The 27,797-nt window shown below is 42.9% G+C and overlaps 1 protein-coding gene across 3 annotated transcripts in view; it reads right to left on the reverse strand.

The window, feature by feature from the left end:
• The window catches only part of PTPN12 (protein tyrosine phosphatase non-receptor type 12), an 83,992-nt gene extending 60,379 nt beyond the window's left edge, over positions 1-23,613 (reverse strand). The window contains exons 1-2 of one of the 3 annotated variants that reach the window (XM_075599619.1): positions 23,066-23,148; positions 20,020-20,177 (exon numbers count right to left, since the gene is read on the reverse strand). In XM_075599619.1, coding sequence (XP_075455734.1) covers positions 20,020-20,022 — 3 coding nt within the window. In that variant the 5' untranslated portion in view covers positions 20,023-20,177; positions 23,066-23,148. Of the gene's footprint in view, positions 1-20,019; positions 20,178-23,065 lie in introns of all 3 variants that reach the window. The other 2 variants (XM_075599618.1, XM_075599617.1) reach the window with 2 other exon arrangements.
• Positions 23,614-27,797: the final 4,184 nt, after the last annotated feature.

Raw genomic sequence — 27,797 nt, forward strand, 5'->3', positions numbered from 1 at the left:
GTCAGACTGAGTGAGCCAGGTCTCAGTTAAAGAAAAGAGAAGCAGGGAGTGAGAGAGAAAGAAGTCATGCACGGAGAGGAACTTGTTAGAGGGAGCAAGCATTGTAAAGCGCACAGGAGAAAGGGAGAGAGGAGGGAGGGTGGCAGGGGATGGGTATGAGGTTGGAGGGGTTAACACCAGAAGGAGTAGAAGTTGCATGTGGGAGGCGAGGACGATAGCATGAAGAAATAAGGCAGGGACCAGGAATGTGAACTGAGAAGTGGGGAAGAAAGGAGAGATGGAGATATATTAATAGAGTTAGACATGAGGCTGGTGGAAGGAAGTGCATACTTTGAAAATAAGTGAGGTTACAGCAAATATAAAAAGTAAAGGTGGCATCACAGCAATAGTCAAGTGTTGAGATGTGCAGTCTGGGATGATATCCTCCTTTCCAGCGTAGATCAAATGCAAGAATCAGAACCAATATGTGGTGTCCACTTTTCCAACTTACTTTTTAAACTTCATCTAACATTCTACTTTAAAGCTGCAGTTCAGTCTTTTTTTTTTAAATTTATTTTTTTACTTCAATAGTTTCATGTGGGCAATCTCTAATTACCTAAAGTACTGTATAGCTGCAGGTCAATTCGTTCTCCATGTATTGATCGGCGAAATTTGGTGACATCATTAGTGAAGGGATCTGTTTTTCTTCTGCTTCTTTCTCTCAGTGGAAGCTCATGAATATTCATGAGCACTCCTGCACTGATATGTGTTAGAGGGAGGGCAGGGCTGACAAAGCGGTGTGCCAGGGCTTGTGACAGGACATGAAGGGGCAATGCCTTAGCAAATGGCTGTTAAAATAGAATACGAGAAAATTGGTCTTTCAAAGTTGTTGTTTTTAAAACAGAAAATGCTAAAAGTATTTTTTCTTACTACAGAACTGATTTATTAAAAAAAAAAACACATGCAGGATATTGACTGAACTGCAGCTTTAAGCATGTATGCTGCAAACAGCTATGGCTGTTGTGGGTTTGCTTATATACTTTTAAAAAGTCACCTGGCTGGCCCAAACAACTTATTAGCACATATGAGGGACATTAAAGCAGATGGGCAGGACAAACCCCATCTTAGAAACACCAGGTGTGAAAGCTAAATTGAATTAAAACAGCAGGGATGACTTGAGGACAGACAATTTGCAGTGTTTTTTAACCAGGGTTCCTAGGAACCCTCGAGATCCCCGGGCACCCCTAAAGGGTTCCCTGCAATGTTCTGGTCATTTGAAAATGGCATGGAGGGTTGGGGGTTCCTCATAATTTAACTTTGGGTTCCTGAACTAATAATAATAATAAAAAAAATCCCACTTAATCTAGAACAGACATGGCCACTACGTCAAGGGGTCTGGCACTCCAGGGGCCCCATGACAAAGTGACTATGCCGTCTCCTTATTCACGTTCTGTAATACAAGGAAATGGAAGAGAACGACACTTCCGTTAACGGGTTTAGGGACGCTGCGATCACTTGACCATTGTGATCATAGTTTGCCAGAGGGGCCATGGCACTATGGTGTCTCGGATCCTCTGGCAACCAAAGAGTTAAAGCTACAGGACATGAGTAGAGTATTTAAGCACATGTCCAGTTCCTTCCTCAAAAACCAACAATACATTTAGAGCAGTCAATTATATTGTTACCAATAAGCTGATTTTCTTAAGTTATAAAAACAGGAAATGTTAGTTACCATGCTTCGTAATGGAGTTGGTAAACATTCAAGCAAAAATAAAAACAGAAAATTAAATAAATGTAGAGAGCACACACAATGGGGTTATAGACTCATCTGCCTTACGCTCAACCACTTGCTATTTTTCCAACGGAAGTAACAGACAAGTTTTGCTTTAGATTTTTAAAACAGTATTTCGAAACTTATCAGATGACTTAACGTAGTAGGGGGAGAAAAATTGTTCAACAGATACGATAGAAGTTACAAAAGTTACAAACAGATAAGGATGTGTTGTTTGCATCACAAGTTTTAGTACTAACTCATGCAGATTTGTTATCTTGGGTTTACCAAAACAATGACAGAGGCCAGCATATTAGTGTGCCAACTGCATGATGTTGTGTCGCAAGATTAAGGAAATGGCTTAAAAGTACATGGTCACTTGGCAGACAAAACTACTAAATGCAAAGAATCTAATAGGCGTCCTTAAACAAATGTCATTATGGTGCCCTCTTTGTATTCTGTACCTCCATAACTTTGAAAAACAAATAAAATAAAAAAAATACTAAACTCTTTGGTCGCTTTGGGGTCTGAATGGGGAAGTGTTAGTCAAATCCAGCGTATTCTCTACCATTGACCCACACTGTACTTTGTAAACTGATAGGGGATAAGAGGGGTGCAAACGCTTGTTGGACAGTGGCATTACACAGAAGTAGCTAGAAAAGTTCTACATCTCCCAAGTTTAAAATGGAAGCGCTGTTAGCGAAAAGGTAAGAGATTGTATCAAAGATACTTTGGAGATAAAAAAAATGGGTAGGAGAGACGCAAGGCATCAGCATGGGTTCCAAGTAGCAGCTTGCCATCCTTGTTAGGTCTCGGCCAGGCTCTTTGCTTGCGTGCAGAGGCGCGCTGAGGCGCAGGGAAAGCGGGTGCTATCCCTGGCCTTGCAGTTGCTTGCCCTGCGCGCCGTCAGGGGGCGGGCCAGTGATGTCACGGAGCTATTTCGCCCTCATTGGGGCGAACCACTCACGTGACCGGCCCTGCGCTCCGGCAAGCGCGTGAATTTAAAAATCTGGTAAGACCTATGCTTCCGCGTGCTTGCGGAAGCGTAGGTGAGCCCCTACTAAAGCCGCTCTAATTGTGACTGTAGGGGCTCAGTGCCAAGCATGAGCGAGCGTCAGCACACTTCAGCGAACAAGCGCTTACCATGGACGAGGCTTTAGGCCTCAGGCCTCGGACATGGTGAGAAGAGCGCTGACGCTCATGCTCTCCTGCTCAAGCAGGAGCCTTTTAGTGTCTCAGCATGAGCATCAGCGTGCGCACTTGTAAATGCCATGTGGGAGCCAGGCGGGAGGCGGGGCTAGTGCGCCACGTCACGGCACGGACATCACGGACTGCCATTGGCTTTTGGCAGTCACGTGATGGGCCCTCCGCTTCACTCAGCGGTAAAAATTTAAACTTGCCTGTCTCCTGCATTTCCACACGCATGCGGAAGCGGCTCCAAAAGCCGCGCTGATTACAGATGCAGGGGGTAAGTGCATCTGCTCAGCACGGTCTTTTTGACCATGGCCCTGGCCTTAGAAAAATGCAAAAGACCACAACTCAAACCAATTCAAATGTCAATATATTTCCAGTATTCCAGCTGCCCGGATGTTATGACCATATGTGCCAAAATTGCACCAATTTCAGTGCTGTGGTTACAAAATCATGAAATCAATTAACACTGTTAGGCATCATTGGTGCAGTTATGATATTAAATTAAACTATTTCATACAAAATGCTGATTCCTAAACAAGGAAACCTACCACTTTAAATAATTGTCACAGCCGGCACCAGGTGAATACATCTACACAAGTTATAAATTTAAATTAAAATATGTAGTATGCGCCAAATACACAACCCACCCCGTGCCCACACAAAACCAATATTAATATTTATAGACAGGATTAATACCACAGGCCGGCAGGGGTCCCCGGGTAGTCCGCAGGCCCCACGGGTGTTTAGGGGCCCTCAGGTGGTCACCCGCTAGGCTTTGTGGGTCTCCAGGTGGTCCCTGCAGGTGTCTGGGGGTCCCCGGGTCTCTGGGGGCCCTCGGGTGATTCCCATGGGTGTCTGGGTGCCATCGGGAGGTCCCCATGGGTCCCCAGTTCCTCCCTGCAGGTTCCTCAGGTGGTCTCCGCTGACCTGCGGTCCCATTCCTGTATTTTAAAAAAAATTAATATGGCATACATTTCAATAACTAAACCTCCCCCCCCCCCCCCCCACCAGATATGGATAATAGATTATTTGCCCATTATTAAACACATTAGCCAGGCAGCATAAAGTAAATAAAAAACTTTCTACTTACCCCTGCCAATGTGAAAGGCGTTCTCGTCAGCATTCTGTAGGGCCATGTCCTCCGTTGCCAGAAAACAAATAAAATCTAATGGCCCCTAGCACCTTAATCACCATAGCGGTTAATAAACGCTATAGTAATTAAGGGGTTAACCTACCCTGCCCCACTACCCACTCAGGAGGCCTAACCACCCACCCCAGACCCACTATACCCACCCTGTACCCATTGTTATAGCAGTACATCATACCCATATAATAAGGGCATAAGCTACTATAGCAGTCAATGGTCACCCTAATACAAAATCCTGAATGTCCAAAATACACAATAAAAAAACCTATACAACAAACACCTAAACCCCCAAACTGTAAAATTAAAAGCAATAGGCCAGCGGTGCACAAACTGGGGGGCGCCCAAGATCTACAGGGGTTGCAGGCGGCGTGCGTGAAACCTGGAGGTGGGCAGAGCTGTGGACGGGCGGCCTAGAAGCTCACGCTCCGTGCTGCTTGCTTCTCTGTGACTTGCTGCGAGGGCAGGGCCTTCCCTACACACAGACAACTTCTGTCTGTGTGCAGCAGCTACGGGGACCAGAGCAGGTGCATGCTTGTGACTGCCCCCCCATGTGAAAGTGTGTTGTGTGTGTTGGTTGTGATTGAGTGTTGTATGTGTGTTGTCATACAAGTGTGTGTGGTGTGTGCTATGATATGAGTGTGTGTTATGTCTGTGTTGTGATTGAGTATGTGTGATTGAATGCAATGGTGTGCAAACTGGGGTGCACATGATTATTTAGAGGAGGCGCAGACGCTGTGCACGTGAGGGCGAAAAAGATGTTCGCGGGCAGCCAAGAAGCTGGCTGCAGGTTGGCAGCCGAAGATGTGCGCGGGTGGCCAAACAGGATAGTACAGGTAGGGCCACTTCGGCGGTACGGGGGAGGAACAAGCCACAGCGCTGTGATGTCAAACACCCCTCCTTCCGGTGTCTGCCCTACAATAGCGCTGTGGTCCTGCTCTCCTCCATAGGCAACCTGCTTAGCTGCGATCCTCTACAAGTGAAATGGTAGGCTGCCACTATATGAATCATACTATGAATGTACAAAAATAATTTTAAAAAGTGAACACATTGAAAACGGGAAAAATAAAAATACATAAATACTGTAGGTAGGAGTATGGATGACACTGGGGACAGCAAGCCAAAAAGCATGGAGAATGGCAAATTGGAGAAGGAAAAAATGGAGGGGGAAGGGGGAAAATAATAAATAAAAATAAAAGGGGGGGAGGGGGAGGGAAGAGGGAAGGGAGGTTGCAAAGAGGGAGGTAGCCTCCCCCCCAAAAGGATTGCCTTTGTGCACGTACACTCTCCCAAACTTGGAGCGACAAACAAAATTTACTTTGAAGCGCGCTCAGCAACACATCGATTACTTGGTCACATGGTCTATTTGATTGGCTGTGAGAATCACGTGCTTTTTTTTGTGTGTGACGTCATGTAAAGGGACTGAAGCCAGCCAGCACCCCATAACAGGGCCTATATCTCGAGAAGTAGGGGGTCCCCAGACCTGAAATCAATGCGGTTCAGCTCCGGAAACCCCCTGCTACATTACAGTAATGTTTAACATTAATTATAGGTTAAAGCTGGTAAATTCCAGGTTTTTCCCTGCTCTGATTGGATAATGCCCGGAATTTTAACCAATCAGTAATGGGCCGGAATTTTTGTCAGCTTGCCAAGTTTTTCATCCAATCAGCTTTCCAGTTCTAATTCACAGAGGGGAAAGGTTTGTGTGTCGGTTGTGTGTGTAAAGGAGGGCAGCAGTGTGTTTTATTAGTGTGTCTTCTGTTGGTGTGTTTTGTGGGTGTAGAGGGGGCAGCAGAGTCTTGTTGGTGTGTGTCTGCTTTGTTGGTTTAGAGGGGGAGCTGCAGTATGTGTCTTCAGTGTGTGTTTTGTGGGTGGAGGGGTGCAGGTTTTGTTGGTGGGTGGGTGTGTGTTTACAGGGGGCTGGAGTGGGTGTAGAGGGGGGCTGCTGGTGTGTTTTGTGGATGTAGAGGTGACAGTCTTGATGAGTGTCTCTGCAGTGTGTTTTGTAGGTGCAGAGGGGGGCTGCAGTGTGTGTTTTGTGGGTGGAGGAGGGGTGCAGTGGTGTGTCTGTAGTGTGTGGGTTTACATGGGGGCTGCTGGTGTGTTTTATGGATGTAGAGGGGCAGCAGTCTGTTTTGTTGGGATGTGTGTGTGTAGTGTGTTTTGTGAGGGGAGAGGGGGAGGGGAGAAGGGAGAAGAGGGGGAGGGGAGAAGGGAGAAGAGGGGGAGGGGAGAAGGGAGAAGAGGGGGAGGGGAGAAGGGAGAAGAAGAGGGGAAGGAGAGGGGAAGGAGAGGGGAAGGAGAGGGGAAGGAGAGGGGAAGGAGAGGGAGATTCCCTTTTAATAAACTTGCCATAAAAGCATAAGAATGTAGGCAATCATGCTGATTAAAAAAAAAAAAAATCAATGACTACAAAGATGTATCTTTATGAAAAAACAAATTAAAATAAGCCGACATTTAGCCTATAATAGTAATAATCCCCTCAGAACAGGGCATTATTGGCCAGTAATGCCCTGTTCTGAGGGGATTACTACTTAAATAAAACCTCCGTGATTGCCTGTGAGAGGAGCGCAGTTAGAGTGACTGATCCAGCCCTCTTACAGACCCCCGCGGTGTAAATCCGATGGGCCATTAGTCTGCAACAGAACATCTCGCAACACCATGCGGCAAAACGCAACATTTACCCAGATAAATGTTCGCTTAACGGCCACTGCATCCGTACCTAAACTGAGACATAGCAATAGAAAAGAAGAGGAGACATCATGTGGACAGTGGCACCACACAGGCTTCTGTTCAATATTGTGACCCACTAACTCAGGGTTAGCCAACTCCAATACTCAACACCCGGACCACTAATAGGTCAGGTTTTCAGGATCTCAGTTTCTGCACAGCTGGCTCAATCAGTAGTAGACTTGGTCACCTGTGCTGAAGCGGGGACATCCTGAAAACATGACCTGTTGGCGGCCATTAAGGACTGGCGTTGGCTACCCCTGCATTAACTCGGATGGAATCAAAACAGAGTGTTTACTTCTATGCAAAACATTGAATAGGGCCCAAAAGTAAGTCTGTTTAGAGGAAGTGCAGCACCGCCAAAGTTTCTAGTTTCCCCATGATCAATTTAAGACGTAATTTGAAAATTTACACAAAGGCTACACCAACCATTTCATCCTAAAAATACTCAGACTCCAAAACATGATCTCTGCACTGGAGGCACCTTCGGTGAGAGTCGGTTCTGGAAAGTGGTTGGTTTTATTTGGGCTGCATGCACAAATTAAATCACCATTTACTCAAAGCAGTCAAATACGTCTGAAATGCAGCCCACAAGAAATTAACAAAAACTACTTCCGGTATGGCGCCAGAGGGAGCGCACGCAAGGCAATGAGCTCCAGAGCAGCACCAGCACTCACGCAGCAGAACAGCGACAAATAAAAATCAATACTACCCTGAAGAAGAGTCCGAAGCGGAGCAGCGCATAGACAGGCAAATTACAAGGAGATCCTCCACGGCATCAAAAAGCAGCAGAGTGGAGAAACACCAGATCAAAAAAAAAGACTCAAGATTGCAGCTGAATTCATCGCAAAGGAACAGGGGGAGGCTGAGTAGCAGCAGATGTCTTCTGACACAGAAGCCTCTAATGAACACAGCACTGGCAAGGGAGCTTATGCCTGCAATCAAAAAAGTTTGATGAACTGCAAAAGTCCCTGGAAGATTTTAAAGGTAAGCTCTCCCTGCAAACCACAAGGACAGGAGCCCTAGAAGATGTGAGAAACGCAGAAGAAAATCCTGGAAGATCAGGTTGATGATCTGGAAAAGAAGTCCTGCAGAAATAATAAGGATCATTGGAATTCCAGAAACAGTGAAACCCTATCAGCTTTATGGATTTCCGAGTGAAACGGCTGCCTGAGACCTGGGGTTGCCCTCTGAACTGATCAACATTAAAGTGGAGAGGATTCATAGATTGGGGCTGGCGAAACAGAGCCACGGCGATAGACCAAGAACGGTAATCGCAAAACTGCTGGATTTCAGCGAAAAATCCAGATTCCTGAAAATGTACAAAGAACCGGGAGGCATCACCTATGAGGGTCGCACGATTCTAATCTTCCAGGACTACTCGGTAGCAGTCTCCAATAGAAGGAGCGCATTTTGAAAGCAGTGCAGTTCTCCATTTCAACAAAAGAGATTACTGCTAGGATACCCAACGACTACGGATTTTCATGGCGAAGGGAGCCAAGTTTTGAATTGATGTATTTTCCAGCTTTTTCTGCATTATGACACATCTCAAAAGATATAAGAGCGGCGAAGGGGGCGAGACCAAGAGCGAACTCAGAGACATTACCCAAATAGGGAAAAGGACAATATATAGAGAGATCCCCGTGTTGAGGGCCTAAAAGGACAAAACTTGGTACAAGTATCGAACGTTATATGGGAGTTTCTCTGATACTCAAAGGCAGTAGGTTTCCAGTTTATAGATGTGCTTATATGTGGACCGATGCAAGAACGAGCGCACTTTTTTTTTATAGAACAAGGAATAGAAGCGCTAATGTATTAAAGTCAATAGATAAGAGATCTATAACATTTTTCCAAAATTGAGTCAATATTGACAGTGATCTTGCAGCCAGAGAGAATTGGGTTTTCCAGACCCCTAGAAAATACTCTGGGGCGGGGATAACACTATTTGATATATTCCTCAATGGAAAACAAAAAACTGAAAAAAAGGACCCTGCAAGGGCAGCAAAATATAAATTAAAAATACACATTTAAAAAAAAGAAAAAAAACCTTTTTAACAACTTGTATAAGACGTTCAGTATATGAACCTAAATAAAAAATACATTTATTGTTTATGCAAACCGTTATTTATAAAAGTCCCATTTTTCCTGGTGATGAGATGTGTGAACCAAGCTGTGAGGTAATATGTTGAGTCCTCCTGATTTTGAATAGTAAATCTAAATTTGAGGAAGGCAGATTAGCTCTTTTGGCGGTTTAAAGAGTAACTGCTTTAAGTTGAGGGTTGTTATCGGGAGGTTTAAGTGCTTTCCTCCATTTTTTATTTTTTTGTAAATCTTTCTTCATAGGGTTAATCCTACAAATTGTGGATCGTTTACTCCAAATTTTGGATAGTTAGAGAAGTTGCACCTTCTTATATTGCACTGTACAATATATACTGTATAGTCTCACAGGGATTTACTTTGCTGAGTTTAAAATGGAATGCTTACATGGGGCATTTCTTTTATGCATGGCAGAAGGGTGAGAAATTAAATTACAGACAGCTAAAAGATTTGATATAGAAATTTGCAAAGATTCTCAAAGTTTTTTCAAGAAGGGTGATGGGGTGGGTTCGTTGGGGAAGTATGATAAAGTTTAAATGTTACTTATGGATAAAAAGGAAGGATAACAAACATGTGTGCGTGCTTTTTTTTGGGGGGGGGGGCATTATATGGTACATTGATTCATACCCGACGGTTCTGATATATGGGGAAGAGCGGATTGATTTGGCTCAGTTCCTGAGCGAAATCAAGGGCAGGCACAAGGTAGAACAAGGAACCCTTTAGGATTAGCCACTAAAGGTGTAAAACCTTAGAGTAAAATCATGGAACGTTAAGAGAGTTAATTCCCCTATCAAGTGTAACAATTCTCAAACGTCTCAAAACTGACATTGCATTAATCCAAGAAACACATCTAAATACTTGAAAACGAGAGGCAACAATGTATTACTTCCTAGTAAAACATTTTATCAATGCTGGAGAGTAAAAAAAAAAAAAAAAACTCTAAAGAGATTGGTAAGGCGAGTATTTTCTCCCCAGCTAGGGGGGGGGGGGGAGGGGGAAGAAGGCATAATATCTTAATAAATAAATCCTTGCCATACAAAATAATATCCACATTGGAGATGCAGAAGGATGCATAGCTAAATGTCTGATTAAAGTACACAATGAGGAGTTATTTATAAAATGTATGAGCCTAAGAAATGTTACCAAGCCTCTCTGTAAATTTGACTGACAGCGTGCTGAATGAGAATAATTTAATAGTGAGGGAGGGGTGGGGATTTCAATTTGATCGACCCATTCTTAAATCACACCAAAGATTAGGTGAAATAAAATCCGCTCAAAAAAGGTGTGAAGATGTTCATGGACACTGGCATTTGGGAATTGCCGGAGAATGTTTAATCCTATGGAAAGTAAGTACATGTTCTTACTGCACCCCCACACCACATTATCTAGAATAATGTATGTCTGATTTTTTCCCCCACAATCTGTCTATTTGCAAACACTAAAATTGAGGATATAAATATACCCGATCACGCACCAACATGGGTATACAAGTCCTGGACAAAAAGCACACAGAGGAATTACAATTCTATTATACAAATATCTGGAGATTCCCATCCTTACTACCAAATAACCGCTATACTTCAAAGAAACCAATGCTGGCCATTGTCATTAGGGAAGATTATATTGGGAAACTGGCAAAGCAATGTTGAGGGGCAAAATTATAGCATATAAAATAGGAAAAGAAAATTATCTGGAATTTGCCAAAGCTAGTAAAGCATTAAACAGAAGGTTTTGTGAGTTTAAACAAAGTCCTACTATAGAAAACAGGGAAGTATATGATCCAGGGACATTTGCCAAGTATGGCTTCATAGAAAGGAACAAAAGCAAATTCAGTTTGGGGAACTAAACTTCTACAAAATGTGTATATGAAGCTGGTAAATTAGGCCAGAAAACCAATGAAACTCAGTCTTATCTGAAGAATCAGGAAATCCTCAGGAGAAATTACAACAGACTAAAGGAAATAAGACGTTAAGATTTCTACCAAAAACTATATTGTAAAGTAAGAAATAAAATAGCACAAAATAACTTTCTGGAGAAAAGTAAGCTCCCAAAGCGAACTAGCACCAATCACTGATGAGGAAATACAGATTATTATTAAAACCATAAAGAATGGGAAGGCCCCAGGTCCAGACCGGGTGAGTTTTATAAAATACACAGATTGAAACACCAGTAAAAGAAATGTTTAATGAGATATAAGGCCAGAGGAATACATGGAAACAGGTAATACAGCCTTTATTAAAAGTCATAGTGAGCAAAGCGATCAGATAGCCCAAAAGATAACTAGAAAGCCATTAAAATAATTTGGCGTACATATTGACCTAGAACCTAAGCAGCTGTACAGAAACAATTTTAGATCAAGGTGACGCGAGTTCAAAAACTGGCAGAACCTACCTCCAAACCTTGAAGATGCCAGCTGGGCAAAATGATTAGCATTGCCAGACTGGCAGCATGTGCAAGGGGTATATCAATCTTCTTAAAACATTCTGATATCAAATTGAATGCAATCAGTAATTTTACTTGGAAAAATGGCAGAATTGTTGAAAAATAAAAAAAATGGTAATGGAAGGCCTAAATCTACTGGATTTAAGGAAATACATTTGGTCTGTATAGAATTACATATAGGAGACTGGATTATGGGGTACAACCAATACTCTTGCATTGAACTAGGAGCACACAGTGTCCCTTTGGAGTCTGCAGGGGGAGATACATCAGACCTGGGTGTAAGTACCTATAGCAGCCAAGGATAATCCATTGATAAAATACACATGGAAAATATTAAGGAAACAGTTTGGGGTATCTTACAAGTGCCCAACATTTATACCCATACAAGGGAACTTAAAACTCCTGCCGGGTGTAATACAGACTTCTTTCCAGACAAGGAAAACCAAAGGCATAAAAAAAACCTCAGTTAGATGGTAAAAAGGGAGGGTGGAAGATTTCTAACCTTCAAGGAGCTGAAGGAAAGGGGAGAGAGGGGGAGTCCAGCCCTAGCCCACCATTTTTCATACATGCAGCTAATGTACTACTACAAAAGCCTAGATAATTAGGACATATAGGGGAATTTGACCATTTCTTTGAAAGCTCGACATCAGAGTTATAACTGGATCGGAGATAACTGGATCAGAGATAACTAGGACAAGGAATTAAAAAAATGCTCTAGAAGGATTAGGGACTTCCCGGAAATAGAGGGAATTGACCCAATACTGTAGGATATGAATCACACTAGGATATCTGAGGAATGGAGGGAGATGCAATAGAAGATTATACAGGGCCCATTATGCTTTTGATATTACATACAAAGGGATAGAGAAATTTAAAAAACAAGTGCCAGAAAAGATCCCAGGAGGGCCGATTTTAAACAGTCCCAAAGACAGTGTCTCCATCTCTGAGACAGAGTTCTGCAATACATACAAGACATAACTGAGGTACACAGTAAAAGCCTGTGTCTGATATCTGGGAGTATGTAAAGATGGGAAGAGGTTAATGAGGGGTAAAATATCCCAAGCGTAGCAGGAATCATTTTGCTCTCAGGAAGAAAATCTGTGATGCTGAAGTATATTAAACCTGAACCCCCCCCCCCCCCTGTAGACACTTAAGGATGACCCAATTAATAATTAGACAAAATGGAGGCAGAGAAAATCAAGAGCTGAAAACTGAGAAATTCTTTATTAAAATAAATAAATAAAAATTTAAACAAAAAAAAAAAAAAAAAAGAGAGAGAGAACAGTTTCATAATGCCACAACAGGATTAAGGCTACAGTCCCGCTGTCTGCGCTGCATGTGTTCCCCGGTCTGCATTGAGCTGCAGGGGGAAAGATAGTGGGGGTGCGTGACGGGGCGTGGCCGTGACATCACACAGCAGGTTCGTCCTCATTGGCTGAACCGCTGGGGGTCGTGGCCTTGCACTCCGTCACGAGTCCTGCTCTCAATTTTCTTGAGAGCAAGAGAAACTGTCGGCGCAGCGGCCCCGGCCCCATTGTAGGGCGGCTCTTGTCCCTGAAGAGTCTGCCACAGCGAGCGCTGCAGTAGCCAGCGGGGACCTGACCTTAGATGCGATCAAACAAGCATTTGAAAATCAACTTGGAACCTCCTGAGACATCATCTCAAAAGGACATAGATAACAGGAAGCTTAAAGAGTTCAGCAAGATGTAAAGGAAGGGGTCTGGGAGATAAGAAATGCAGAATATTCCGCTGATCTATAAGGATCCTTCCCAGGGATTGGGTGGGAGGCAGAGCAATTTAAACTGAAACTAGTCAATTAAAATAACATACTATATGGAAAGGTATAAATTGTATGATGCCATAATTATACATTTATGTTTGTATTTGCTTTTTGTAACATCTTATTGTTATTTTTATTTCCATCTGGATGTTATGTCAACATCATGTTTGTAAAAAAAAAAAAAAACTTTAAAAAAGTAAATAATAAAACAAAACCTCAAAATTATAATTAAAAAAACACAATATGTTCTATATACAAACTATACTCCTGCTGACATTTTTTAAACATGCCAATGCAAGAGAAGTTTTTTTTAATTGGGAAATGCATTGCTTTCCCCGAGGCAAAAAATAGAAGAAAAAAAAATCTAATGATTGCAGCAGTAGTGAGTACATGGTAATGAAATGCCACATTGCGCACACACCTTCACTCAAGTTTACAGAAGGAACTTCAGGGATGTGCCTGAACACTGAAGATCTGCCCAGAGATAAGAAAAAGCATGTTATCACACCTAGAAAAAGAAAATGATACAGCTTTAGGAGACAAAGAATGTGTTTACAAGCAGCTCCCTGTTTCGCCTCTTTTTCATATAGTGGATAAAGAACGCAAGCTCATACATTGTTAACCCCCTTTAGCCACTTCTCTCCACAATGAACAGGGCGGCCCTTTGTTACATGGATGGCAATGATTTATGCATCATGTCGCTTCCGGTCAGAACCAAGGTCAATACGCACTTGAGTGACTACTAGACTTTAGCAAGCCTTAACTGCCCTTTATTTGAATAGGAGGTAAAACTATGCTATAGCTTTGCACCCTTTAGTGAATCTGGGCAAAAGGCTGCGATTATAGTGTGTGTGGGGGGGAGGGAGGGGGAGGAATCTCACGCAGTCTCTCTCAGATGTCCTCCTATAAGGAATGTGCATCATATACATATATATTGGTCTCTCACCTCTTCCACAATCAAACCTGCAGATTCCTCCATGCTTGGAAGCCAATAATAAGAATCTGCACCAACACTGCTATTGAACCCTAAAGAAACTCTTGATATTCGGTTATCAGATGTTTTCTGGGGAACAAATAAATCTACTAATAGCACTGAAATTAGCAAGAAACTGTAGTCTAAAAGGCATTGTCTGTTAATCACCCCTCCTACCCCCCAAAAAATATACTGCAAACATGTTATCAGATCATTTGTATTTACATTAAGTGAAACAGGACTGTTTGTTCCCTTTCCCAACTTCTTGCTGCCGCCACCCCCCCCCCCCCTCCCAGAGAGAAATATTCTCAAAAACCCTGTTGCATGTGACCCGGTTGTATATGCAATGAAAAGAACTATTCACTAAAAGCATAGTTCATGATTGGAAGTTTAAACCTTATTATAGGCTAAACCTGGTAAATTCCAGGCATTATTGAAAACCCTGCTTGATTGGATAATGCCCGGAATTTTAACCAATCAGTAATGGCCTGGAATTTTTGGCACCCTGCCAAGTTTTTCAGCCAATCAGCTTTCAGTTCTCATTCACAGAGTGAAATTAGCTCTCAGACAGGGGATGTTATTGGACAGGAGGCAGCAGCAAGGCACCGACTCCTCCCCCTCCCTGCAGAGAGTCCCGCACAGGAGAGTGAGGGGAAAGGTTTGTGTGTCTTGTGTGTTGAGGAGGGTTGCAGAGTGTTTTGTTGGTGTGTGTCTTCTGTTTTGTGGGTTTACAGGGGGGCAGCAGTGGGTGTAGAGAGGGGGCTGCTGGATATGACTCCTGACGAAGAGGATGACGCGAAACGCGTAGAGTTGACGGGGAGCTTGAAGACCTCATCTACACCATACCTTGCCTCACCAACTGTATTGGGGACCCGCTCCTATTGGTTTCAGACGTGCGCCGCGGACCGGAAGTGGAGCAACGGGAGAGAGATCCGAGCGGAGGAGGGGGCAAGAGCCCAAAAGCTACACTTCGCTTTTACTATGTGCCTGTATTTTATGTTTAAAATGTAAGTGTATTGCCACTAGTTTTATAAGATAAAGAGTTTTGAATTACACTGGTGTGCACTGTATCTGATTTCTCTCCACATCTTACGACACACGAACCCTGCCTACCTTGAGGGATACCCCCATATTGAAGGAAGACCTGCTTATTGAAAACATCTTTTCCACTGTTTTGGAGATGCCTTTATTTGTTTGAAAGAATGTGAGCTCAAAATCTAAAGACTCCTCCAGCACAGAAATTTAACACCGTTTATACGTTATTACACTATATTATTCATTTTCTTCTCCACATATATGCCACGTATTGTGCTCCCCTATCGTTCACCAACGCTTCACCAAGAGGGAACATCAAGGACCGTTCCCAAGAAAGGGCTTTTTGAGCTGCATATTTATTATTGTGTATTCACTTTATTATCACTACTGTCACCAATTGAATAATTTATCATCACTGTATATCACATTATTTGCACTTGCCATTTCCTCACAAGGAGCGCCGTTTTATTTATTTTTTCACTGCATGGTGTGTGTGTTTACAGGGGGCTGCTGGTGTGTTTTGTGGATGTAGAGGGGCAGCAGTATGTTTTGTTGGTGTGTCTACAGTGTGTTTTGTGGGTGTAGAGGGGGCTGCAGTGTGTGAGTGAGTACAATTTCCTTTTAATAAACATGCTGTAAAAGCAAAATAATGTAGACAATAATGCTGATAAAATTCACAATGACTACAAAAGTATCTTTTTTATAAAAATAAAAAAAAAAAAGTTAAAAATATAAATAGGCCTACATTTAGTCTATAATAGTAATAATCCCTGAAGAACAGGGCATTACTAGCCAATAATGCTCTGGCTTGGTTAAAGCCCCCCGGCTTCACCTCGGGCCTTCAACTCCTCCAGCCAGGGCATTATTGGCCAGTAATGCCCTGTTCTTCAGGGATTATTACTTAAACAACGTATGTACAAATTAGTCACCGCTGCCCTATTTACTTTCCAAAATGGAAGAAAAAAATAAGACCTCAAAAGTAACAATGTGGAACTGCCACCAAGCCATAATAACTCTGCAGCTTCTTTGGGCTTGAATCCTGAAATCATATTTCTGGCTCTAATTAGCATTGCAATGCTCAAAAGGAGATATATACATATACATTTTATATTTTAAAAAAAAGGTAATTCTCTTACTAAAAAAAGGAGTATAAAAACACAGGTAGATAAAGTGACCTGAGGTGAGATTTTACTAATGAAGCTCAGGTTGGTGATCTTGAATACAAAAAAATAAAACCTCAAATATAATCAGGCATAGTAGTGTACACTGAAGCAGGTACGGAAAGTTCAAAGATCAACAGCTAACAAGTATTGTGCAAGACATACTACAATCAAGAGGAAAAGTCTAGATTAGTATCTAAAATGCATACAAAGTACAGTAGTGTATTTGGTTGTAAAGGACATACGTTTCAGGAAAAGCTAATACACTATCATAATGGGAGGGTAGTTTTTAGCACACGCATAAATTGGATTACATTTCTTTCCATCATTGGCAGGAGTTTCACAACGGTAAAATCTTCATTTTCGTGGCATAATATACGGCTATGTAGAATTGCACGCGGATAATGGCACAATGTACGGTAACAAATATCACTAAATATGAACACTGCAGCAATTCTGACAACAAATAATGTTACTGAAGCCAAAAGGAGGAGTTGCCACCTTCCCTTGCAATCCATTCATACAGCAAAGCAAGTTCTGGTGACAGCTGAAATACAAACAAGACATCTGAATGTTTCACTCTATAACAGCCATCATGACTGCAGCAATAAAACAGTGGACTAGCTGCTTAAGCCCTAATGGATCTTAAGTGGTGTTCATGCTTCTTACATTCATACAAATAGGTACTCAGCAAAATAAGGTTCACAATCATCTGTCACTGACAAAACACTAGTTATCAGAGCACATAAAAAGGAAATCAAACTGAAGAATGACACCATGAATAATATGTTACATAGGGCTCAATAAAGATGTGGAAAGACATGCTTACAACCACAGCTTGGAAAGAAGGGGGAGGTTGGGAATGGGGGTCCCTTCTGGTTGGAGCTTAATCCATCACAAATCATTGATGAATTGGTGAAGGGGGTGTGTTTATGAGGGGGGTGGTTATCTATCGTCGTATAGTGGCTGTGTGGTCATCAGTGGTTTCCATACGTCACAAGTTGTATATCATGAACAATTGCATTTCTTTTATGCGTGTTCACTACAAATTCATATTGTATTATGCATAACGTGAAGGACAGGTGACTGGCTGGTGAATCTGTGGTATTTTGAGAGCCATGCTCACACCAATGCACAGTCACCATTCGGTTTGCATACTACCTTAGGTGGACACTACAGTAGTAGTGTTAGGACTTGCGAACTGGGTCTGCCTTGTCATGGCTCGCAGGCTTACAATGCTTTGGCCAAAGGGTTCAACTAAATTACCCTTTTTCAAGAGAATATATAAGTATTTTACTGTGTATTTTTGTCTTATTGGTTGTAGCATTGGGCTTCTCTGCCGCCTATTGACAATACAGTACCTGCAGAAGCATGCGAATGCTTTGCTAGAGCCATGCCGCCAAAATTATGCGGTCATAAGCAGTATTAACGTATGCTCTTTAGAATCAAAAAAGGTGTCTCAGAATGTTATTCTGATAACACTATAGTGTCTCAACCATGGTGTCAGGGAACACATGCCATGGGTGCCACAGCCACAGGGGGAAACAACTCTGCTGGATGCTCAGCAAGCACCTCCAGCACTGCCTGGAGACAGAGGCTGGAATCCACCTTTCCCCTCAGCCTGGCACAGAGGAGAGAAACCTCTTCATCTCCATGAAGCACCCACTGAGCAGCTGACATGTTTGAAGTGTGTGGGAACATGGGAGCAAAGAGGGAAGGAGTAAGGGCTGTGTGTGTGGAGGAAGAAATGTAATGTTTATAATCAAGGGGGGGAAAAATGTAATATAAAATGTGACGTGTGTGACGAGTAAAAGGTGGGTTATAATGTCCGAGGGTGAATGGGTTGGGCGAGTATGGGGGTGCTTGAGTGAAGTCTGCAGGGCAGCCCCTGCTTAAGTAGTTTAGGAACCACTGCTACAATGAAACCCCCTAAGTGCAGCCAACCAAATGATCTCACCAATAGTTAATATACAGCATGCAAGTCACGCAAGAACTAATGTTGGTTGCTATAGTAGTTTGTTTTTGTTGTTTTCTTTTTGTAAACGTATGCTTGTTTTATTTTAATTTGCGTTACATCACCCAAAGTACCCGACCTCCCCCAACTCCTGCAAATGCAACGCTGAAGAGAAACGTCTTCACTGGAGCCATATCAAGTTAAGACCGAAAGCAGAATAAAAAAAAAAAAAAAAAAAACAGGTTTAGAAATCCTTTTGTGAGCATTAAATCGTTAAAAAAAAAAAAGAAACAAAAAAAAAAAAGCCATACAGAAAAGGTTATTGAATTCACTTTTTTAAATTCATATCATATCAGTGATATTTCTTGTGTGGTTATTCATTAAACGGCAATTGTACTAGAGAAAAAGTCAATTTGAGCAATGCTAGCAAAACGGGGCACTATTGGTTTAATCAATAATCCATCTTGCTTTCATTACAATCATGGAACACTCCAGAGAGTTGACACGACAGTAGTTATGCAGAATTACTTAGATTTATTGCGTTTCTCATAAGAAAGCCTTCCAAGATTATTTGCAGGGATTCACTAGCCACTGATGCAGGTTATTGCAACATGATCTTGCTTTACCTGACATCGATTTTAATGATGGGTGCAGGTAATGCGAGACAGAGGTGCAGTAATCCATATTGAAGGCTAGTGAACCTGCACAATTGTATCTTAAAAAGGTGTAGTCCCAATTAGTAAAAAACTGTGCAGAAAAGCAAAAAATTATTCATAAGCTTATTCTATTATTCACAAATTGTTGCAGAACCAACACACAAGGAAGAAAACCTTAAAAAACTAGAAAGTATCTTCAATGCTCCAAAACCCCCTTTCAATTCTCCCGCTACCCAGGAAGTAGAAAATAAAAGGTGTAGGTGCCACCAAGACATTGGTTTGCATTTAGTTGTATACTAAGGGCTTCATGCAGAGAGCAGCGCTATGAACAATCTCGCCATTTTCCGGCGAAAATCGCGCTAAAAACAGCCGAAAATGGCGAGTTTGGAAAAAAGCGCCATTTTTTTTTCCAATTGAAAATCTCGCCGCGCGGCTGGCGAGAAACTACATCTCGCCAGTCTGAAAAATATCCAAATTCAGAAAGGCGCGCTCGCCATCTAGCGGCTGTTTTTGGCGCGATTTTCGTCAATTTTCTCCGCCAACTAAAGTTGGCAAGAAGCCGGCTATAGGGGGGAAAAAAATGCGCAATTTTTTTTTTCTCTCCCTTTCAGCTGCGCGAATCTCCTCCTTTACAATTCTCCACATGCAGTAATGCTAAAAATAGCGGATTTCGCCCATTTCTGCATATGGAGAATAAAACTCTCCATTAAAGCTACTTTTTCTGAAACGCTCCAATTTTTTAATTCGCTGCTCTCTGCATGAGGCCCTATGTCGGTTAGTATCCTTCGTCAGCACCCATTGGATTTATACACCTCACATTGTAGATGGGCAACTAGTACGACCTTTATGGCACACAATGTAAACTGATCTCTAGACAGTTGCATTACAGCCCAATTACGTTTTTTGCATAGTAAAGTCTTTACAGCTAAAGACAAAACAACTATTTTATTTGTAGAGATTATACCAAAATATCCAACTTCCCCTGATCGTTTTTTAAGGAAACTAGTAGAAAGCGTCTATACCTAGATAATGGTTAGATGGAATCAGAATTATTTACAGGTTTACTCTTGACTAAGTTGGCCAGTTAAAAATAGCAATACCCACCATCCGCTGTTTGCTTGCAATAGGGTCCTCACATCAAGCATCTTCTGAACATTTTGTACAAAAACTTACACGCAGGCGGTTTTATCCCTTTACTGCTCTTGCACCAAACATGTATTTAAGGCAGTCCCAATTAGCAATTTAGGCAGAACTTGTAAAGCCTATGATAGATATATTATAATTAAAAAAAAAAAAAACTCAACATACCGTACATAATTAATGATACATTTCACAATTCTAAACATTTTTATATGTTTGCAGATTTAGACCAGAAAGTAATCTAGATCACAAAAGTGTATACTGTTTTTTGGGAGCTCATCTTGCTGTACAGAGAAAGCTGCCAAAGCTTCAACAATTAAGGTTTAATGAGAGAAAATCCCACATAACAAACACAAAAACAACATGCAAACTCTTTCAGGGGAAATTTTACTTCATGTCCCGAGTCTGTATTTTTAGACCACAATGGGAACCATTTATGTTACTTAAGAGACTCTCCAAAAGAAGAAAACTTGATTTCACATAACATTGTCTATACAAAGTGAAAAAGGAAACTAAAAAGTACTTTTACAATGAAAACATTAAACCACTGAAGTATGAGACTGCACTACACCTAAAAAAATAATAATCCATTAATCCCCTTGTGTACAAATCTCTAATAAATACATCATACTAGCAGCACATTTATCTGACAGTCCCACACTGTAGACTGCATTTCCTTTTATACAAGCCCAACATGGAGACGCATAGTAAGTACAGTATTCTGTCTGGGAGTATATTGAAAGCTGCAAGAGGCCATGAGTCAGAGGATATTCCCAGGACCATCACATTCTTCATTCAGACCCTTTTCCTCCTCCAAGCAAATGGGATTAACCCCATCACCTCGGTTTCCTACCACATGGACAATTTAGTGATTGGATAACAATCGTTCAAGTGGTTTGTCAAAATGCTGCAGTCTGTGACAGTTCATGCAGAAGCATAAAAGTTATTCGTGTTATTTCCCATATTCTGAGATCACAAAACTATCATATCCCAAAGAAACACAGAGCAGTGCCCATGAAGGATGTATTTTGTTTCAATTAACTGCATCACACAGAAAACCAGTTTTAGCCAAATTTGACAGATGCAACCTAGACATCAAATGTGGACAAAAGTCTTCTCGATCAGGTGCGGTGAGAATGCATTACAGAGGACTATTACCCCTAATACCAATTGAGTTTAACTCATGATCCCATTTCCTATTCTACTCCCAGACCAGAGAAGCCTTTCCCCAAGAGGATTGGTCAACATCCGTTTACGTGCAGCGTTTTAAAACATTCCCATTAAGATAGATTTATTTATTGCCCTTCCAGACCAATCCTACCCCAATCCAATCTCAGAGAACAAGTAGGTACAATAATTTAAAAAAAATAAAATAAAAAAAATAGTCTGACATGCAAGTAGGGGACAGATGATGCTTTGCATCAGACTTTCAGAAATGTATACATAATATTGGTTTCATATCTTAATTACCCAGCAATGTCTTACATACCAAATACCTCTTTGGTATGCAAGGGCGGGAGAGGGGCGGGAGAGGGGGGGGAGGGGGCGGGCTACTTTAGTGGTAGGAATATATTAATTCCTTTGGTGATCTCTTAGTTTGTTGCCCATGACTAGCTGATCAATAGGGTAAAAATATTTACATTGTTTAATGTAGTGGTGTCACCTATTCTTGGCTGGTTTAAATTACCTTGCCCATGTAAAGATTTCACCAGATTTATGTTCCGGTGCTGGGGAATGCCACAAAATCCAACTACATTTTTATATAGTTAAAGCTGCAGTTCGAGCAATATCCTGCATGTGGTTTTTTTTTTAATAAATCAGTTCTGTAGTAAGAAAAAATACCTTTAGCATTTCCTATTTAAAAAAAAAAAAAACAACTTTGAAAGACCAATTTTCTTGTATTCTATTTTTAAAAGTATGCTTGTTGCTATAGCAACCATTTACATTCCCCATATTTAAAGATGTCGCCAAACTTTGCCGATCAATAGACGGAGAACGAATTGACCGGCAGCTATGCAGTTCTCTTAGGCAAGGAGAAATTGCCCAAATTAAACTATTGAAGTAAAAAAATTAAAAAAAAAACCACAGGAGCTTGAACGGCAGCTTTAAGATGAATAAATCAGTAAGATAACAGACTTTGCTTGTGTGGCAGTCCAGTATTCACAGGAGATATCTGTCAACATGGGAGACAGCACCTAGTAACACTACAGTGATGATGATGATGAGAAATCTAACAAGGGTGGAGCAGTGTGACATGAGAGATGTCGCATGCCCTGAATATCACAGTATATGTGGGATTAAAAGGGAAGTATATTTAATATCAAAAGGGCATACACAAGGCGACCCTGTGGGCATCATTAGCGAAAGGGTCAAATGCATTAGGTGAATAGCACCAAACACAATGTACAGCCAACATCCCACATGCACAATCCCAATACTATTTCGCCATGGGGTGGATTCTTATCTGGCAACACACACTTCAGGAACGTTGGGTGGGTCATTTAACTCTGGTCATGCCAAAGGAGTCAGCAAGCACTGAAAAGCAATACACTGCAGTCATTCCCCGCACTAACAAGGGTTAAATCAAAAATAACTATTTGCCTGTCAAAAAAAAAAACCCAATTTAGAAAAATAAAAAAACACTAACAGAAGCACAGGTTGGGGAGAAAAATGTTTGCAGGAAGCCTGGATGCAATCCACCCTCCCCAGAAGGCTGCAGGCAGTAATCCATGCTCAGGAAGGAAGGAGGGGGAGAGGAGGAAGGAGGGAGGCAGGAGGAGGAGAGGGGGGGACCAGCTCGGAAATAGCTGGACATGGGTGCAGGGAGGACCAGGAAGGGCTTCCCAAATACATTTACTTGGCACTTCGAAAATTGTATATTAAATATTACATATACATATATATATATATATACATATATATATATATATTTTTTTTTTTCATTTTCAGTATTTGCCATATCATTACTCATTGATCACACGTTGTTTGCCCCATTACACCGCCCTCTCACCATAAAGTCGCAGGCGAAGTGATCCTCCCCGTTGCGGTCCCTGGTGTTCATGGCTTGCACCTTTTCAATAAAAGTTCTCAGGATTTCCACTTGATCCATCTTGATACCTTCCCTCCCTCAACCCCTTCAAACCAGCAGCAGCCCGGTGACAGCCGGGACCGAAATCCGCCTGTCCTGAGGAGGATGGGGGGGGACGGATCCAGCCGCCCTGGTCTGGGAAGTCCGCTCTTTCCTCTAACCCCTCGCCATGCGGAGCGTGTCCTGCCGTCTCATTACACTCCGAGGAGCGGCGGTTACCCCTCCCCGTAATCCCTGCCACGGGCTGCGCGCTCCTCCCCGCCTCGCACCAAGCCACACACTGAGACGCACCGGAACTCGCAGCCGCTGCACAGCCTCCTCAAGCGTCTTCCAATTGGCTGCTAGACCTCTCTTCCTGAAATGTCATTGGTTGGATGCTCGCCCGGCGGGCGTGTTCACTAGGCCAGCAGCACAGCACGCCCCGCCTTTATGCCAGACAGAAATCCAATCGGCGGTTGATAGTTCGGCCATTTTAAGGCGGAGGAGGGGTGGGGTTTGCTGGGCGCGGTCTCGTTCATTGACAGCCAATCGAACTTGAAATGGAAGCCACCACCAGATGGAGGCTTGAGACGCAACGTAATTGCGTGTGTGGGCAATGATAAACCCTTCACTGCCCCAAACGAACAGACATTGTAGTAAAGGGGTTAATTTAATACTAAATAACCGTTTTTGGGGGGGGGGGGTTTGTACAGACTTTATTTATGGCTTCTTTAAAATCAGAAATAGGTAGTAACACAAATATCAATAGTAATATGTAGTAATAGTAATATGTAAAGGCACTAAATTCTTTCAAGACTTCAGTTGTCTCACATTTTAATCTGGTCTGTGACTGTTACACACGCCCATTAAATGCCTGTAAATATAATGTATAACCCTGATCATTTAATGTAACCATGTATTGGTATCATAACTGTTGCCCGGACATACTTGAAAACAAGAACAGAGAGTAGAGCGCAAAATACTGAATACAAATAAAACAGATATAAATATCACAGGACACTGTGATGGGTGCTGCAGTAGGGTGAATTCGATCCCTATTTACTATAGGAGTAGCAGTAACAGAGGCCAAAGCGCACTCTCATCCAGGTAAGGCTGCGCTTATAGTGCCGGCTACGGATGACGTCTCCTATCTCCATAGCCCAAGCGAGTTGTAATTTGAGTTTGGGAGACGTCTCTTGCTACAAGGGGAGTGACGAAAGGCCGAGGGGTAGGAACAAGAGCAAGGGGGAAGGCTGAAATGGAGAGGAGTTGTAATTTCTGTTTGTATGCTGAATTTACTTTACTTTTACTTTAAATTACGGGATAATTTACTATTTTAAAGTTGTTCATATAGTGTGTTTCACTTGACAAACACACACACAATCAGGGCCGTCAACAGAAATCACGGGGCCCAGGACAAATGAAAGGAGCAGGCCCCCCCAACCCATATCGCACCTACCATGGAAAAACAAATTTTGCAAGGGGGGGGGGGTGTGCAGGTGGGGGGGCAGTATGCCGGTGGCTGCAGGGGGGTGGGGAGGTGGTGCTGCGAGGGGCTGTGACTGCCCGGACGCGCCCGAGCCCCCTGACCCACGGGGCCCAGGACGCCAACCCCGGCAGTCCCTCCTGTTGGCGGTCCTGCACACAAATACAATCTCACACACACAATCACACAAACACTCACACACACAATCCCATACAGGGCCGCCAACAGGGGGGGTCTGCCTGTGTTGGCGTCCCTGGCCCCGTGGGTAAAAAAAAACGCTGCACCCGGTGCCGGGTCTCTGCAGCACCGGAAGTCAGCTGGGCTAAGCTTCCGGCACGTCGGCGTGAGAGGGAGACCCGGCGCACGCACAAGCCGCCATTGTGGGACTGACGGGTGCCTGCAGCGGGGCAGGCAGCAACTGCTGTGACCTGCCACCGAGCCCCTGCCGCTGGGCCCCCGTAGTCCCGCCAGCTGCCGGGCTCCCGCCAGCCACCGCCTACTCACCTGCAGCCACCGGCCCGACCTGAGATCCCCAAGGTAAGCCTGAATTTAATATGTATTAGGGGTTTATTTTGTATTGGGGGGGGGGGGGGGAGTTTGGGTATTTTTTTAGATGTATTGAGGGGTTTGCGGTTTATTTGTAGATGTATTGGGGATAGATGGTGAGATTTGTCAGCTAGTAGTGTTTTGGTGTAGAATGGTGCATACCTGTGAGGTAACAGGAGGGCTGAGCACTTCCGCGGTGGTATGGGGAATCATCAGGACAGGATTTACAGGGTACCTTTGTTCATTGGCTGCAGCACCTCCAGTCAGCGAGGATCCTCTGGATAGTAGGATGGTCCAGACTGACACTTTTCTTTAGCCCAAGACAGTGAATCACACTGGTATATGGTTCCATGGTATTTATTGCAGTGTTTAGGATCTTACACAGCAGGTACATCATTTTCCTTGCTTCCCCTAAGGCCGCGCTCATAGTGCCGGTGACAGCGATGCAAAGTCACGTCAAAACAAATGTATTGACGCCGTTGCGTGCGCTTATAGTAGGAGCGGCGCAACGGCTTGGTCGCGATCACTGGAAGTCACTTCAATTTGATTTTTCCACGAACACAATTCCCTGTACTGCACTTTGTAAAGCGCTGAGTACACTGTGGCCGCTATATAAATAAAGATATATATAATAATAATAATAATAATTTCCAGTGATCCCCCAGTCAACAAATAAAAGTTTTAAAAATTCTGGGCCAAAAAAAAATCCATCAGGTTTATGCTGGAAATGAGGGTTAATGGGATGCTGAATTTCATTTCAGAACAGGGTGGTGTCTTCATATGATTTATCACTTTATTTGCCTGTTGAGTAACAACCGGGAAGCACCTGAAGACCAAGGATTTGCTCATAGGGAAGCTCCATTAAAATACTACAATTGTGTTATGTAAATTACGAGGAAATGACATTCACTTACATCTACATTTAATGGGCACAGCGTGCCTCACACAAACTAAACGATAAGCAGGAAACAAAAAGGAGACTTTTCCACCACGAATACCTACTAACCCAAGCTCGAACGTGAGATAATGACCCAATCCTATTGGATGGACTATTAGTGTAATCGTGTAAGATCGTGTAATTTCTGAAGAAAGAGCTCCCTGCATCCAGACTTATTCCATCTCACTGGTTGTCTGCAAGTCTTGCTGATTCCCGAGTCAATTTCACTAATTACGTAGTCTCACTGATAAAACAGAAAATGAGTACTTTGCCATTAAAATGCTATTTTTTTTGGTTCAAAAACGCTAAATCTCCCTGATTTGTGTTTGGAAGGTGGCATCGCTGTGGATCTCATTTACTCAGTTGTCTTTGGGTATATTGTTAGGTATGCCCACCCATCATACAGTGCTGTGATTAAGGTCTCTATTATTTTCTGATAGCAGAGTATGATTTTTTTTTTTTGGGATATCTAGTGCTCCGATATCAATTAGATTTGATAAACACTTCCTAAAAACACAATCCTGATTATTGCATCTTTGCCAAGAACTGCCTTGCCATGCACCTGGGCCACACCCAGCCACAGGCAGAATACAAAATAATATCAGGGTAATATCATGTCATCCACCTCAGAGGAGACGGACAAGGAAATCATTATTTCACGATTTCAAAGTAATTCAAAGCAATGGGGAAAGCCTATGGGCGGTGTTGGGAAATGTATTATCAGCATGTATAAGTGGTAATGAAACTTTCTAAATGATTGGTTAGACCTCACATATAGTACCATGCTCAGTTCTGTAGACAATGGGTCATAGTGGGTAAGTGTAACAGTGTTTCCCCTACCCAATCGCAGATAGGGGCCATTACAGGGTGTATGGAGCATATAACAAGAGACAGGGGGTGCCCAATGCTACATCCCATTGACAAAACATATGTAGCCCATGTTCCCCCCCCCCCCCCCCCAGACACAGATCGTGCCTCTAAGGTGTATTGAGGGCTGGCTACATGTGTATTGTGGTGCATACCTGCTTGGAACAGGAGGGCCTGAGTCTCCCGCGTTGGTGTGGGGGATAACAGGGCCAGGCTTCTGGGGTATTTGCCTCCATTCTTTAGCAACGGTGGTGCAGCGCCTCCATCTCCATAAGTCCCAGGGATGTGGGATAGGACCCTTATAGAGAAAACCCTGGTCCCAAGGTGAATGATCCAGCTCTCACACAGTCTCTTTGTGTAAAACAGTAGTGTCTTTATTGTCTCTTAGAAAACACACAGGAGCAGTTCATCGGCAGCAGTAACTCCAAATGTATGAACACGACAGGGTCTTTTCCTCCACTCCTTATCCTCCAGAAGTGTACCCTGCAGGATGGCCTGGTTGGGGCTGCAATACCCCTGCCTCCACCCCCAGGATAGGCCCTATGGGTGAGGCTAGATGTATTTCCCCTCACCCCCTGAACAGGGTGAGGGGCATTGGTCCACCTCTATAGTTCTGTCCACTCTACTCAGAGGGGCTCTGAGTATCTCTTCCAAGCACTCTCAGCATGGCTTCTCCTGTCACCATACAGGACTGCCACTCTCCTCTCCAGATGCTGACACACCAGCCAGACACTCCAACTCCACAGACCCAACCCTTTCCAGGACTGACATCCACAGACTGACACAGACACACACAGGACAGCCCACTAAATAGATCCAGCCCTGCCCCTTGTGATGTC

This window comes from Ascaphus truei, chromosome 5 (genome assembly GCF_040206685.1).
Source record: "Ascaphus truei isolate aAscTru1 chromosome 5, aAscTru1.hap1, whole genome shotgun sequence".
NCBI classification, from domain to species: domain Eukaryota; kingdom Metazoa; phylum Chordata; class Amphibia; order Anura; family Ascaphidae; genus Ascaphus; species Ascaphus truei.